Below are 17644 nucleotides of genomic sequence, written 5' to 3'. Positions count from 1 at the left end.
TTATTAACTACTTTAATTAGAAGTTTATCCTTTTCAAGCCATTATCGAATCTATCTCTTTGCATCTTTCAAGCCTCTCATTAAAATGAGATTAAGGATTATTAAACTACACTATACCCATTTCAGGAAAAATTAGATATACATAACTCACCAGTGCTCACTGTATGTTGGGACCCAGTAAAGATAAAAATAAATCAAAAGGTCCCATTATCCAAATTGTGTTTCTTTGTTACAAGCCTGGAGAATTGTTTACTGTTTGCAAGCTATATTTTAGAATATAGCACTTTACATGGAATATTTCTTTTCCACCTTACTTAACTCCATTAGCTGTAGGATTAGAAGTTAAAACAAAACAAAAACAAAGAGAGCTATGCCTAAATACAAAAAATTGAAAATTATGCAGAAAATGATATTCAGGAGGAACATAATCTAGGAAATCTGTTAAATGTGCTAGTAAAACGTTTCTCTACATCAGCTGACAGTATCAGTCCTATGTAGATAAAAACCAGAGGATAAATTATGGACATTTGTGTAGGCAATATTCATTTCTAGATTCACTAATACCTGCTTATTACTATAATAAGCCATTATCACACGAGTCAAAGCACTACGTTAAAGGACTTCAAATAAAACTAGAAAAATTATCCCTTCTTTTGAAATATTTACCTCTTTTCTCAGAATTTCTAGTTCAGCAGGTAAAGACTTCAATTCAGATAATACATTAATTTCTTTTCGCAAAGCTTCATTTTCTTCAATCTCTTTATCCAAGTCTTTTTGGAGATCTTTAACCTTTCTTTCCAATTCCACTGCAAGGAGCAAATCTAAAAAGATTTTGCTAAATTAAAATATTAAATATAACTTTTTTTTGATGGAATGAGCTTTGGAAATAAAAATATTTAAAAGATTTTTTCCCATCACAACCATATTAACATCAGATTTATTTTTAGTTTCTAAATTTTTTCTTTCATTCTCTTTTCCATCGAGAAGAAATATAATATCCATATATCAGATTTTTAAAGGAAAAGTTCAACATGGTTTGTAAAGAGGTAATTTAGTTTTTCAACAATTATGAAATCAGTATTTTCTAGATTCAGTCTATTATATACTATTATTAATCTTATTATCATTTATTGTATTATCATTATATAATCCTCACTCTAAGCCACAATACCTCATAATGTTAAGGCATATAATTGTTTCATTAAAATACCATGAAAGTCTAAAAATGGGGTGGAATATTTGTTCAATTAAAAAAGAAAAATCACTAATATAGCAGTTGAACCCAACATATACTTATTTACAAAATTCCCTTTTAATAAAGAAAAGCATAAAATATAATGATTAGTTTAAAAATACCTTTTGGATATTTGCCATCAATAATAGAAGTCAGTTTTGTGATTTCGTTAAAAGTAGACTGTAATTCTCTCTCCAGATCAGCCTGTCTTCTTTTGGAAATATTTTTATTTTCTTTCAACTGACTTTGATACAGATGATTTTCCTTTTCTAGTTGTGAGCACCTACTTAAAAGTTCCTTCTATTAAACAGAACATCAATGGTCAGAACAATATTAATGATCATTAAACCATGCTGCTGCAATTGCCAATGGGGGGAAAAAAAAAATCAATTACCATATTTTCTTTCAGCTCCTGATTCTCACTTTTAAGAAATGCAGTTTCTTTCTTGGCATCTAAGGTTAAGGTTTCAGTATCACAAAGAGATTGCTTTAAATGCTTTAGTTCTTCATATAATTTCTCCCCATTTTCCTGGAAGAAGAGATGTTAAGTATGCACATATACTAACAAAATAATAGATTGCATTTATTTGGTAACTTAAAGTTTTGAAGGGTTTTATGGACATTATCTCATTTAATAATAATAATGATAATATTTTATACTGCTAATAATATTTTATGTTATTATTTATATTATATATATATATAATACAATAATATTTTTAGAGTGCTCTCTTGTAGAGGGTCTAAACTTCAGAGAAGTATACTTGAAACAAGTTTGTTTATCTTTGTTGATTTATCTTTAGTTTATGTATTCACCTGGAGATAATCCTTGTATATTGTATGAAGTGATGGTCTAAACATAATTTCTCTCAGACTATTTTCCCAGCAGTTTTTGTTCTGAGTTCTCACCCCTACAGCTGAGATTTTGGGTTTTATAAAACCCTCTGTTGTGCTAGAATTCTTCTGTATGTTGTATATCTGATCTGTTCTGATTTAACTTTTTGTATCTTTTTAAACTAGTTCTAAATAAATTTGAAGATTATATTGTTTGTAGCATATATTGAGAAATAGTACTATCTATATTCTCCTTCCCATTTTTTCATTATTTCCCCAGAGATTCTTGACCTTTTGATCACCTAGAGTCCAGTTTCTTAAACTGCATTTTGTAAGCCCATATGGTGTCTTGTAAATGGATATGGGTTTTTTTTGTTTTGTTTTGTTTTGCAAAATTATGATTATCAGTAAATGTTTGATTTATAGATGTATTTTATATACCTATATACCCTGGGTCATGTTAAAAAAAATCCTGTGAGGAAAAAAGTCTAATAAGCCATGGTGTAGGGGATGAAGTATGACCTGTTCCACATTCACAGTCTCAAAAAAGAGATTACATTTTTCTGATCTCAAAAAGAAGCCAAATTCACATATATATTAGTGATAAAGTACAAAACTGAATTTCAAACTAATCCTGAAAAGTGACATTAGTAAATTAGTAAAGCATTAGTAAATCCTAATCCTTTTTTTAAAAAAGGAAAAAAATTCTAATCCTAGAAATTATATCATCGACAAATCATGTACATCTATTACTATACAATCATACATTAATTTTTCTTTTTTACCACTGAACTAGAGAAGTCCATTTTCATATTTTCTATCCTTTGTAATTCTAAAAGTTTCTGTAGTTCCTTGATTTGTTCTTCCTTTTCTTTGAGCAGCTGTGATTTTAAATTTAATTCATTCTGAAAGAATCACAAGAAAATAAAATTAAAAAAACAAAAAACAATTTAAGCACATAATATACAAACAAGTAAACTAAAGCAAACACAATATTAGCAAATACTTTAGATATTAGCAAAGAAAGCATAATTGATTTTGAATAATAAAATATAAGGACTTGAGCTGTGAGAAGTCATGTAATCATTTTTCTTCTTAGATAAACTCTTGTTTGTGAGGTGGGTGGAAAGACAATATATTCTAAGGCACAAAAGACTATCTTCAAATAGTTCAAAGTATTACATATACAAGTAGCAACAGCATATAATTTTATTTTATATGCATAATCATGACATGAAATAAGGAATGAAATGTTTATCTAAGAAAACTTCTTATGTTGCATTTTAGATTTATTAAGGTGAATAGCTAGATTAAGATGCTTTTTCCCCTCTCTTCTCTTCCTCTGTTCTCTGTCTCTGTCTTAGGCAGTTATGTGTCAGAGTTCCAGGCCTGTAGTCAAGAAGAATCATCTCTGTGAGTTCAAATCTGGCTTCAGACACTTACTGGCTGTGTGACCCTGGACAAGCCACTTAACCCTGTTACTCTTAGTTTCTTCATCTGTAAAATGAGTTGGAAAAGGAAATGGCAAACCACTGCAAAAAAAAAAAAAATCTATCTAACTATAGTTGGGAAATGTCATTATTTAATTGTATCTGTACAGCAAGTGAATAAGCAAAAATGAAAAAATGAGACTATGGAGTATTAAACAATAGTCATCTATTAACTAAGAATTATAGATTATAAAAGCTAGAAGTACAATAATGATTTCACTTAACTTTGTCATTAAATAGGTCTGAATTACAGGGGGAAACCCCAAGTCAGCAAGATACGGCCACTAATAAAGCCACAATATTGACAGTATGTAGCAAATTAGTATAACTATCTAAAGAGTGGAAAAATGATAGTTAACTATGAATTTTAATTTCAATTTCAACATCTTTTCTTTGGATAAACTTATGATAGGTGTTATTCTGTAAGAGAGTGATCTAGTCCAAATCTGTGCTTTTAACAGTATAGAGAATGCTTGGTATGGAAGTTCCATTCACAAATGTAGATCAACAAACCATGTAATTTATGGTCCACTACTCTTAATTTATGGAAAAGTTGTTTGGGGTACTTGAAGGACTTGCTCGAAGACAAACTACTAGTATGTGTTTGAGGTTGGATTTGAACTGATGTATTTGTCTCTTAAGTTTTATATATTATAAAACAAAACAAAACAAAAAACAACCCCTTTTGTAAAAAACTTGTTTGTATTTTTTTGGGGGGTGGGCTGGGGGGAGAATGGGGAAAACAACAAACAGGTAAAGATTGTCTAGCCTCTTTATTTATTCTTCCAGAATCTCTATTGGCTTGTTTTTGTCTTATGAAATGCAAAGATGTCACTATTTAATCTAACAGTCATTATTTCTCTTTCTACATATATCAGATATATAAAAATTCTTTATCATATTCAAAATATAACAAACTCAAGTATTTTATCATTTCAAGTTTATATCTCAATCTAGGCAATTTTTATGCACTAAAAATATTGCTATATAAAGGACCTATCAAAGAGTTTGAGGACTTTTTCTCTTATTAAATACTCATTAGCAGCAAATCATCACAACAATTTTTGTAAAGACAAGAAAGTTAGTTTGAAGATATCAATATCAATTAATGTATTTTTTAAAGAATATTTTTGTTACTTGTTTCTATTCATATGAATAATTGTTATTCAGATATTTTTATTTGGATTTAATTCAGAGGGGCAATTGACTTCAAGTAGGCTCCAAGTAAAATCTTGGCAATACTCAAATTAAAATATTGATGGGAAAAATTTTCTTTTTGAGTTATTTGGCAAAATACATCAAAACTCAAAAGTGAACTACTACATTAAGAACCAATATGAAATTTTGTTTTTCCTTGGATTCTTTAAATAGTATAATACTTATATGCAGAAAGATCACTAGTGCCTCAATTCCCTTTAAGAAATGATAACTATCTCCATGTTTCATTATATTTAATATTTTGTTATTTCTTACCTCCTGTTCCTTTATAGTTTGCATTTCTAGAGTCACAAATTCATCTAACTCAAGCTTTTCATTTAATTTCAATTCCATTTCTGTCTTTTTTCTTTGTAGTTGCTCATAATCTAATACCAGATTATCGAAGTTAGCACGCAGTAAATTCAACTCATTCTGCACAGTCTCCTATGGGGAGGGAAAATTAAGACTTTTACTGTAAAGTGAAGTTTCACTTTAAGCTAATTTGTATCTCCTAGATCCCCAACTCTTAACATTTTGCTTTTCATCTTGACTCCTAACTCTATTGATCACTTCCTTTCCTGCTCTGTTCTATTTCTTCCATTCCTCTAAATAGGGTTCCTTTGTCAACCACTAATATGAATTACTGAAGCATAAATCAAAATTTTAGGTTAAAACTAACATAATGATAACAATGTTAGTGGTTCTATTATATAGATGTCCTATCAATCAATCAATCAATAATTATCTATTCAACCCCTGTTCTAAGGAGTCAGGAAGTCCTGAGTTAATTCAGCCTCAGATACTTATTAGCTGTATGACCTTGGACAAGTAACTTAAAATCTTTTTGTGTGGGAGATATCTAAATAGGTGAGAGAATAGTATGGAGTCTAGATGGCCTGAGTTCAAATCTAGCTTCAGATATTAGTTATATGATCCTGGGCAAGATATTTAATCTTTTGCCTTAGTCTACTAGAGTCAGAAATAGCATATCACTCTAGTGTCTTTGCCAAGAAAACTCCCTTAACAGCAGGGTCTACAGGGTAACAGAGTCAAAAATGACTGATTGGCTGAGTAACAACAGCAACAAGCAGGTACTATGCTAGGTGCTGGGGGATACATGTAAAAAAGAATAAAACAATCCCTACTTATATGAGCTTACATTCAAATGGGATAGACAAAGTGAATAAAAAAGGCATACTGCATAAATATAAACTTAGTGAATACATACGTAAACTGTGTGTATACATATATAATAAAATAATAAAAAACATGTTAGTTTGGGAAGAAGAGCACTAGCAACCAGAATGAGAGAAATTATTTTTCTATTATGTTGACCAACAATTGTTAAATTAGGATGCAGGTTTTTCCCCTTTAGTTACTCATTTCTGTAAGTTTTATTTACTCATTTAGGGCCCAAGTCCCTGTAAGTTTCTGAAAGACATGACTGATTGATAAGATTGCCCTAACCCTCAATCTTGGGCTAGAACTCCACCTAATTAGGAGACCTTAACTTCTTATAGAATTCAGTTTGGGCAGGCTCTTGCCCCAAGGAGAACAACTCCTGTCCTTGTATCTCTCCATGAGAATTTAGGGTGATCCAGCTCATGATGAAAGAAACCAACCAGAATGGTCTGGAGAGAGATGGATTTTGGGTTCCCCTGACTAGATTATTGGAGGTGGCTGAGTCTCATGATCCAGCCTCTCCAACTGAAAATTTTTAGACCACCTCTTCATTAACTGCCCACCAATCAGGCTTGATTTTCATTGTCAGGGCAATTCTTTTTACAAAAGCATTTACAACTTTCAGCTTCACTATATTTTTGCCTTAAATATTATGAGAAATCTTCAATTTATTGATTATTGGCTAGTTTAATTAAAACATTGATTATTAATTTCTCAGAAGCTGTCTTTGGGATTTTTATTTGTCACATCATGGATCAAAAATAATGGTGGCAGCAGTGGGTAGATGAATGAGAGTGGGGAGATACATGAAGCAGGAGGCTAATCTGGAGGTTGCTGAGATAACTTAAGTGAAAGGTGATGAGGGTCTAAACTTAAGGTGGTTATTGTGTGGACAGTGTTAAGGGATGCTGTAGTGTTAGAAACTAAAAGATTGGCAACCGTTTAGATATATAAAATAAAGATGATGAGGATATATGTCCAGTATAACGTCCAGGTTATGAATTTAAGAGAATGAAAGAAGGTATGTTCATCAAATGAAATCATTCTTTTTTTTTTTTTTTTTTTAAAGCTCAGTTTACCCCTTTCACAAAGTTTTTTCTTCTGCTGAAATTTATTTCTCCTCAAATTTCCTTGTAGTACTTTGCATAGTATTTCATATTTATTCAGGCATATGTCCTATCTCCTAAATTACCCTTTAAGCTTTCTGTCCAAAAAATGTCATTAAGAGCTAAATGTTTATGAACTGAATCATTTCAAACGTCAAAGCTTGTTAAATAATACATTTAATAATAATTTCACAAACTGAATCATAATAAAATTCTCTGAACATTGGTAGTCCAGTGTAGTCAAAATGTTGTCAGTCAAACCTGAATATTAACTAGGATAACACGTTTCTAAAGCATTTTGAATCAAATAAAATATAGGAGATCACAACTTTCCCCCTCAGTTACTTCCTATATAACATAATACTTCAATTTTTGCCTATTCTATTGAAAATCTGTACTGTTTCTTAGACTTATCTCTACTCATGCCAAATCTTTTGCTTATTCAAAATTCTGTTAATTCTAACAATCATATAAGCTTCTTGAAATCAGAATGTGTTATCTAATATATCTTTGTATTTAGAGCACTAATACTAATAACATAATAAGCTCTTAGTGTTAATGAAGCCGATGTAGCTTTTCTCATGTATATGGTATGTTAAATGAAGCTCATTGTCAGAGGAATGAGAGTAAAGTTGTAATTAAAAATTCAAAAACAATTCACAAAAAATACAAAACTTTACAAAGCAAATTGTTATACCTACCTTTTCTGATATTATTGTTTCACAAAGTTGGACTGAATCCAATAAATCTTGTTCTTGAATCTAGAAAAATACTGTTTGATAAGTACCATAAAATATCATAACACAATTAAAATGAAATTGACATTGTTTCTTCAGACATTCAAGGGGATCTAACTTTTTTTAACTGAGAACTTAATAAGGCAATAGTTTACTTCTCAGGAAAATAATGTTCACAATATTAATTTGTTACTCATGATTACTCACAATTCCAATGGCCAAGCCTTTTAATCTATCTAATTTCCTCCTTTTTTACATTACTTTCACTTGCCTAACTTAGATTACATAAAATGCTACTATGGAATTGTTATTTTACAATGAAGTAGCATATGGCAGAACCTAATTTTCTTACCATAAAATTCTGATCACATGTTCAAACAAGTTTGAACTGGAATCAATAATGAACTGATGACAAGCTAACATTTATAACATAATAAAGCTAATATTTATAACAATCTTCCAGGTACATTTGTCATATCCAATGGAGACAGCTACATGTGATGGTGGACAGCCTGCCAGACAATGAATAGAGTTCAAATCCTACCTCAGAAACTTATTCGCTAAGTTACAATAGAATAGGCAAATTATTTAACCTATAAGCCTCAGTATCCTTGTCTGTAAAATAGGGATAGCACCAACTTTACAAGGCTTTTGTGAATATCAAATGAGACAATATCTATAGAGGACTTTTTAAACCTTAAGGCAATATATTTATGCTATTATTAGAATAAGTACATTTTATAAATTCAAACAAGAAAACAAAAATTCAGAAAAAACTTTCTGTAACCTTCTACATTAGTTATAATAAAGAATTTTCCTTTATTTACTATGATCCACCAAGTTTACTGATAATATAGAATATTCAAAAAAGTGTTTTATAGATCAGGAAATAATGTTCTATTTCAAGATTTAGAATTGAAAATCCTTCCAAAGGTCAGAATGACAAATTCCTGGTACACTTAATAGCAAACCAGGGATAATAGATTTAATTTGCAAACAATCCTTTTTTTTTTCAGGGGGAGGAGAGGGTGTTGAGAAAAGGAACAGAAGGGGAGATTATATAATTAGGGAGCTTAACTAGTATATCACATGGTCTTTGCAAACCAAAGAAGAACCACTAGGTCTACATGCAGTTCTATCCTTATTGGATTTAAGTGGCTTTGATTTGGTTGTCAAATAACAAAAATATAATCAATAATTAATTAGAAGCTGGATTTATTTTTGAAATTACATGCCAATAACATGCTTACAAAATACAATATAGTAATATATCTGTTGTTCATATTATTTACTTTACCTGATTTAGCTTTGTTGCTGGATTCCATTCTGATTCAGATATTATTTCAAGAGTATTACCAAAAACATCAAATTCTGAACATAAAGCTAAAATTAAAGGAAGAAAAAGTTCCATACATGAAAATCTCTAATAGTTTTTCAAGATGACCCAAGATTATATAACATATAATCATGGCTTTATATAGCAAGTCAAACTATGCCTCTTACAACTTTAACACTGACAGAATTAACTCCCTCATATGTTAGGGAAATAATTCAACAGAATCTTTCAATTGAATATGGGAGGTTGGATTCAGAAGGAAAGTATGTTAGAAAAGGTAGATAATGATTTCTATGTGATGTGACGGCAAGAAGGCATCTAAAATAACTACTGAACAATGAAAATATTGGTGGTTAATTTTTAGATTTTTATGCTAATTAATTGAGGCTCTTTGAACTAGAGTAAAAGAAAAATTCCACTTGTGTCTTATGTTCCTATTGTCCATTTATTTTATGGTAAGCATTTTTATAATTTAAACATAAAATTTCTACATTTGAAAATATATGTAGCTTAATTTTCAATTTAAATCATAACGTTAAAACTTTGGACTTAGGCCTAATTTGCCAGTCATCTCTGAAAATTTACCTTTCAAGTCTTTCTTCCATTACCTGGAATGACTGAGAACCTTATTTAACGTGAAATGGTGGATCTCCAGGGGAGTCAAAGTATATCAACATATAGAAAATACTAATTTTGAAATTCTAGCTAACATCATGTACATTTGAGTTTTTCAATGAAATGTGTGTTAATTAAAGGTGGTCATTGAGAAACATTATAGTGTCATGGATGTGGAGACCAGATGATCTTGTATGACTGAACAAACTGGTTAACTTTGTGAAATCTCAATTTTCTCATCTACAAAATGGTAAGAACAGTACTTACCACATGGATTACTGAGAAGAACAACTGACATAACAGAGAGCACAATGTAAATGTCAACAATACTAATTTCAAATGTACAGAGGTTGATGGCAAGCATATATGGCTAGGACATATTGGAGACAGAGCTAGAAGCTCCTCTACCCTTACTGATTATATTGGTTTTAAGTCTCCTTGTTTTGCTTGTCAAAATAGCAATAATCTTATTGGTATTGAGAAAAGGCTTAACCAGAACCCAAATTAATGTTTCAAATTCTCATTTAAAATTTCATTTGTTCCTTTGGTTATGTCATAATATCCTACCATGATTCTCATTACAAAGCAATATTGCTTAATGAAGCATATAATACTGTATTTAACTAATATAATGTATTTGAATTGGTTTTTGAAAAAGTTCTGATATAATGAGAATGACAGCACAAACAAAGTTGTTTCACCAGCATTACTTACATTCATCAGTTTCAACTATGGAAGGTATAATAGGCTTGATTGACATGGGCACAATGGCCTTTGTTGTATCAAAGTCATCTATGTAGCCAATATCCTTCATTTTATTCATTTTGCCAGGGCACCAAGTAACTCTTCGTTTTCTTTTGGCCTAAATTGCAAATAAGCAAAATGACTATACAGGACAGAGCTAAAATGCAGGACAAAGAGAATGATTTATTCTGAGTCCAATAAGCAAAACTCAGCATTTTAAAATCAATAGTGATATTCTGAATGAGACAAGCTTTCCCCCCCTGTTTTTGTAATGATTATTTTCTTAATGTTTGATGGAACTGCCATTCAACTATGTCAATTGAAACAAGATATATTTGAATTATTCTTAGCTATGCTTGTTGTACCAGAAAATTGGCAACAAATTTCCAATACAATAGTCAAAATGGCCTTGTATATGTTGTAAGAAACACTTTTGGGCTTAAGCAGGGGTACAAGTTGAGAGAAGCACAAGGTAATGTGTTTGAGAGTCATGCACACTGTGTTTTTATCCAAGTGCTACACAAATCTATGACAGAAGGAGGAATAATTTGAGTATTTCTTATTATCCCAATGTCACTTTAGAAGAAAACATTGAACATGGAACCTTGAGAGGAGCACATTGACTTAGATATGGACTTAGAAATGGACAAATTAACATTCTGAAGGTTGTACTGTTATTTTTTTAAACATTTCCCAGTACATTTTACCAATTAGATAAGTACCCTCTGAAAGAATATTAAGGGCTGGTGTTGGAGGAAGAGTTTCCACCTTCTGACTCTGACATAATTGTTGGATAACCACAAATATGTCCCTGAACTTTCCAGATCTGGACCAGAAAAGGAAATAATATTCTGAGCTGCTTGAATATACTCTTATATATGCTTTCTATGTACCCAGAAAATTTCGCATGAAAATAGGATTATATATTTTATACAATATTACATAATATATATTTATATATTCTTGTATACTTTCTATACAATTAGGTGAACATACTGATACAACATAACATAAAGATTATATAATAACATGTAATAATTATTTAAATTCTACCTTCATGTCCTGCTGTAATGTGATGGAAGAAGAGGTCACCAACATCTGTGTTAAATTCTGAATCTTGTCATTTTGTACTTTTTGAAGCAAGTCTTTTTCTTCCAAAAGTTGAGCTAATTGATCTTTCTCCATTGCTTGGACACGAGTCTCTGAAGAAACCTGAAAAATATTTATTGTACATTACAATTTTGATGGTTATAATTTTTAGCAAGACAATATTTGAAAAACTAAGAAGAAGCATAAGAGTTTACATATAAACAAGAACATATTTTACATATTTCAATGCTTCAAATACAATAAAAATTATAAAATAATTTAGTAAAAATAAACACATTTTCCCTCAAAATATCAGTGCAATTAATAACTAATAGTTACCCTAACATGAGTGGGTAAAAAGAGAACACAATTTAAGCAATTTTGATGAATGAGAACTTCTAGGATACAAATAACAGGCACACCTGGAATAGAGGCATTAGTAATTACAGAGTATTTATAGGTATAACACTGGAAGATCAACAGGGAGGATCAGTAATTAACAATGAACATCAAAGGATCCAACAACAACAAAACCTATGGTGTCATGTTTATATGCAAATTCACAAAATATAAATATCTAGGGTGAAAGTTATTCTGATGAGGTAGACTGATGTGAGATGTAAAAGATCATGTAAAAGAATTTAAACTTCATTAAGGAGACAAAAGGGCAGCTAGATGATTAATTAAAGGATGGAAATTCTGCCTCAAGAAAATATCACTGAGTTTTCTTGGGATTGGACATTTGCCTACAATCTAGCTCTTAAAAGGTATACCTTATCTAAAAAGGGGGAAAAAAAAAAATCAAAAAGTAGTAGATAAGAATCTCAATAAGAAACATTGATATAAGAAAATTCAGGAATCCAAGACAAGAAACATGGAGAACAAATGGGTGAGAATAAACAAAGAGAAACAAAATATATTGAGTGGATTACACTACGATTACCTGGCCAGAAATGAAATAATTTTAGAAACAAATTAAAAATCTGACACAAAGAGACTTCAATGATAAGGATATCCAGTAGGCACTCTTTTTCTTCCAAAACAAAGTAATAGATGAAATGAGAAATAGAAACCAATAGCTTAAAATTTTCCATGAAAGTCAGACCAATCAATTGATTTGGAAAATTTCAAGAATAAAATTTTAAATTTAAACAAAAATCATGTTGATGAGCAGAACAAAAGATCACACTACTTGGTGACTTCAATGAGAATTTAAACTCATATTTTTAAAAAATATGTATAATAGAAAGCAAATGTCTATGACCAGGATGAACACAAATGTCTATGACCAGGATGAACCACAATAAGAATAGCCCAGATTCTTCTTTATAGCACAGGGCCATGATAGTTGTGTGTGTGTGTGTGTGTGTGTGTGTGTGTGTGTGTGTGTGTGTGCGCGTGCGCACAACATATGGATGACCAACAACATATATTCATGACTGACTAATGATTTTAAAAATCATAATGTAGGTTTGAGAACAAGGCTCTAGTAATATGGACTTTGAGCATTCTTGTCAAAATGTTGCCCTCTTACATGTTAGATTATACAATGGCTGACTTGCAAGGAGGGGTAAGGAGTTGCATCCAAGAAATCTTTGGGTTTGGTTCAATTCATTAGACAAAAGGAAAAGTCAATAGATTTGTGACCTCACTGACTATTCAGTCCAATAAAAACCCATCTGAGTCTTTTTATCTGATGTGATGACCACACAGTGGGTGGTCTATCAGTTATCCCTCTAATTCACAACCCAATTACCCCAATTGCTATAGATCTTTTTAGAGCTATCTACCCAATCTAAAATATTTTCCAGGATTTACTTTGTCCTCTAATTTATCTTTTATACCATTTGGGGGGGCATATTCTTCTATTTATGGCAATGACAGAGAAATGTATACTTGGCAAGTACAATGAATGCTTGTTGACTGTTCAAAAATCACTAGTGACTGCTCCTTTTCACCTACTTTTTATTGTTGTTCAGTTGGTTCAATAGTGTCCAACTCTTCCTGCCTTCTCCAGCTCATTTTTTACAAATGAGGAAATGAGGCAAACAGGATTAAATGACTTGCCCTGGGTCACAAAGCTAGTTAAGTGTCTGAAACTGGATTTGAAATCAAGAATAGGAGTCTGATTGACTACATGCCCAGCAATCTATACACTGTCATCTAGCTGCCCTTTTGTCTTCTTAATGAAGTTTAACTTCTTTTATATGATCTTTTACATCTCACATCAGTCTACATTATCAGTTTTATAAGATTATCCTCATTGCCAGATAATCTGTGCTCCAGCTAAATTGGGGAACTTTCTGTTCTTAAGAGATGACTTTTAGCTTCTATGTTTTTGCTCAGAGTTCCATAAATCTGGAATATCCCTATTCAAGTATCATATATCCCAGGAAGTAATTCTTAATTCCCCTATTACGGAATAGGACCTTCTCCACTCAGACTTCACACAATATTTTGTTTAGGGTTTTGTTTAACAACTATAAACTAATTGTGTCCTCAACATTAAATGATATCTTTGTTGGCATTTTATCCCCCATTAGACATTAACTCTGTTAAGGCAGCAATTCCTACTTTTTCCTCTTTAGAAGCACTTAATCTAGTTGATACTTAAAGCATTTTTTAAATGAATGAATGTTGAGTATATTAATGAAACAAAACACAAGGGAGATAGTGTTTATGATAAAATACTGCTGTTTTATTATTAGTAGAGGAAGAGATTAAAAAAAAACAAAAAACAGAACACTAAAGTCCAGCGAAAAGACATTATTATTTCAGGCACATTTTCTATAATTACTACCAATTTCCTTAGTATCATTCCCTATTTCTAAGATTAAAAGACCTTAGATCAGTAGATATAAGCAAGGCATTTTGCAAATGAAAATTAAAAAAAATTTTCAAAGTTGTATCTCTTGGGGAAAAAATCCTCATATCTATCTAATGCTTTGTTGTAAATTTAGCTTATTGACTCATTTTTAAAGTGTATTTCATTATTTTCATCCTGGATCAAGCACCTTTCTATACTTGGACAAATCATCACTCAATTTATATTCTACATGGTTCGTACTTACCTCCTCTAGTTGCTTTTTCAAATCTATTATTTCCTTCCGGTATCTTTTCAAGAGAGCTTCATCATCCAATACTTCATTAACATGAGGTGTATTTTTCATATATTTAGCAGTGCTGGCAAACTGATTAGGGAAAAAAAAAAAGAACAGTAATTTTTAATAATAATCATATCTATGTATCTTGATCAATTCAGTCCTGAAACTATAACCTCTATCAGTTGATAATAATTTTCTAGAAAGTAAAATGTTAATTTCAAGATGGGTATGAAAAGATGTAATTGACAGAAGTTCCTACTTCACTTGGGTACCTCAGGAAACAGTCTCTGTTGATTTATGCCAAGGAAAAAGCAGGCCTGCATACAACAGTTTTTATTGTTGCAAAAGTATGTTAGGCCCAGTCTCATCCTAGAAACAATCACTGCAGCATGCAGCATATATAAGAACTCTAAATAAAGCACATATTAGCATCAATGTAACAAATGATCAACATGAGACATACAATCATAAAAACTGAAATGTAAAGTTACTTGATTTTAGTAGTTGTAATGATCAAATGTACATGATTATACTCCCCAAACTAGCCCCTTTAACCTGGCTAATTTTACTCTTGACTGCCTCAGTCAGAATCATCTTTGACTCTTCCTTCTGCACATTGAATCGGTTGCCAAAAACCAACAATTGCATCTCAAATCCAAAACCTTATTTTCCTTTCCAACTCCTATTATATCTCCATGCAGGAGGCATGTCGTATATTCAAGTACCAACAGCTTGCAGGCAATGTGAAATGAATTTTATGATAATTTCCCCAGAAGTCAAAGTGGAATCCATAACTTTTGACAATCAATGATATGAAAAATATATATTGAAAAAGATTTTTATTGATATACCATAAGTAGAGTCAAGTTTCATTTTGATATCCATTAAACATTCATAAATACTGCCACAAATAGGCAGAATCCTAGCAAAACTTCACATTTACTCTGCATGTTATATAACCATAAAATCATTTAAGTGAATTACCTGAGCCTTACATTCCCCTTGATTATCATTACATAGCTTCATTCCTTTTTACTCTCTCCAACTTCAGTTTCAATTCCTCACCATACACTCTGAAACATGGCTATTGTCCCCCCTCACTTCTACTGAAACTGTAAATGATGCCTTTTCCCTCAATAGGCATACTCCACAACCTCTCTAGCCAACCTTCTCTTAGCCAAGGAAGAAAGAAACCTTTCTGTTTCCTTGGCTTCCATGACAATCTCCAATCTTCTCTCTGGATAGATCTTTTTCTCTTCTGATGTCATTTAAGGTACTCACTAGTCTTATACCTATCTTTCTTATGTCTCTTATCCTCTGATTTCCCTGTACCACATACATATACTCTGAGCTCTAAACAAACTGGTCTATTCATTAAATCCTAACATATATATGCATGTAAATAATATACTGCATTATTGGGAGAAGAGATTTATTATCCCAGCAGATCCTATTTTTTTCCTTCTTCAATATTTTCCATACTGGTTTGGTCTTTTAAAACCCTTTAAATCTCAACTAAAATAGCAATTCTTTTCAAAAGAAGTTAACCATATATATGTATGTATACACACACACACACACACACACACACACACACACACACACACACACACACACACACATATATATATTTTACGTGCTCATATGTCCACTTATCACATTACTTTCTAGTTTTCTGAACATACCTTATATTTTGTACTAGAAAAGGAAATGTATTCTCCACTAGATACCAGATTCTATCTCATAAATCTTTATATTCCATGTAGTCACATCTAGTGTACAGTAGAGAATCCCAAAGCACTTGAACAATATTGAATGAAAAGGATGTAAACTTGACATCAAATTTTTACTCTAAGAATGAAATAAACTCTTGAAGCTCAGAAGACAATGCCAACATGGTATTTACACTTAGTTATCTACCTGCCCATGAATGACTTCCAGTAGTAATTTTGTAATTTTGCTTTTTACAAAGGAAAAAATAAAACACAATAACCAAAAAAAAAAAAAAAATCTACTTACTTGCAGAGTACTAAGTGTTTCATCAAAAGATACAGGAGTAATAGTGCAGATAATAAGTGTTTTTGCATTTCCTCCCAAAGAATTCTGAAGAATTCGAGTCAATTTGCTGTCTCGATAGTTTATGAAACCTCTAGCAATGAAAAATGGGGTGAGGAAGAAAAAAATTAATAATTTACATGTTCAATGAAAGAGCATTTATTAATCTATTGTTTGTTTGTTTGTTTTTTTTTCCATTTGGGATAAAGTGACTTGCCAAGGATCATACAATTAGGAAGTATTAAGTCAAATTTGAACTCAGATTCTCCTGACTTCAGGGCTGGTGCTCTGTCTACTGCACCACCAAGCTGCCCTATAAAGATTGTTTCTTAAGCATTAGCAGAACAATATAATATTTATACTTAAGGAACCATCTTCATCTTTACAATATTATATCATGTCACACAATTAAGTAAGCAATCTCTGTCTTTATCAATCTCCATCAAGCAAAATAAGTAGGCCAAAATCATTACTACTGTATAATCTAATAATTGGAGCATGAAGTTCAATCATATAAGAAACTAAGGATCACTGAATCATGAAGACTTTATAGAACCAAAAAAAATATTTTATTACATTTGAGTGGTACTGAAATGTTATCCTTTTCACCCTATCCAGTCATATCCATTCATAATTATATAAGAAATGATAAAATTTTACCCAGCTTGTCCATCACTAAGTTTCTTGATCACTTGTCCCAATATGAACAAACTCCTATTAATATTGCAGCCTTCTTTGAGTCGAACACCTGCAATTAGAAAAAAAAATATACATCTACATGTATATATTAAAATAAATGTCAATTTTGAGTAAGCAAACTTATTCATCTATCCAATAGGAAAATTTAGTATGAAAACAAAATTTTTTGATTAGCTATAGTGGCACTCATGCTTCACTTCTGATCTTATGGGGAATCATTATG

At 31.2% G+C, this 17644-nt stretch overlaps 1 protein-coding gene across 6 annotated transcripts in view; it reads right to left on the bottom strand.

Moving 5' to 3' along the window:
- The window catches only part of CENPE (centromere protein E), an 88749-nt gene that overhangs the window by 55394 nt on the left and 15711 nt on the right, over window positions 1-17644 (bottom strand). For 5 of the 6 annotated variants that reach the window (XM_074275267.1, XM_074275268.1, XM_074275271.1 and 2 more), the window contains 12 exons: window positions 17383-17470; window positions 16687-16816; window positions 14635-14754; window positions 11528-11686; window positions 10445-10592; window positions 9077-9162; window positions 7744-7803; window positions 5031-5198; window positions 2853-2972; window positions 1628-1762; window positions 1356-1533; window positions 666-820 (listed from right to left, as the gene is read on the bottom strand). In XM_074275267.1, the coding sequence (XP_074131368.1) occupies window positions 666-820; window positions 1356-1533; window positions 1628-1762; window positions 2853-2972; window positions 5031-5198; window positions 7744-7803; window positions 9077-9162; window positions 10445-10592; window positions 11528-11686; window positions 14635-14754; window positions 16687-16816; window positions 17383-17470 (1547 nt within the window). The remainder of the gene's footprint in view (window positions 1-665; window positions 821-1355; window positions 1534-1627; window positions 1763-2852; window positions 2973-5030; window positions 5199-7743; window positions 7804-9076; window positions 9163-10444; window positions 10593-11527; window positions 11687-14634; window positions 14755-16686; window positions 16817-17382; window positions 17471-17644) is intronic. The other variant, XM_074275270.1, reaches the window with a different exon arrangement.

The sequence above is a fragment of the Sminthopsis crassicaudata genome, chromosome 6 (assembly GCF_048593235.1).
Source record: "Sminthopsis crassicaudata isolate SCR6 chromosome 6, ASM4859323v1, whole genome shotgun sequence".
Lineage (NCBI taxonomy): Eukaryota > Metazoa > Chordata > Mammalia > Dasyuromorphia > Dasyuridae > Sminthopsis > Sminthopsis crassicaudata.
This window is presented reverse-complemented; position numbering and strand designations above follow the sequence as displayed.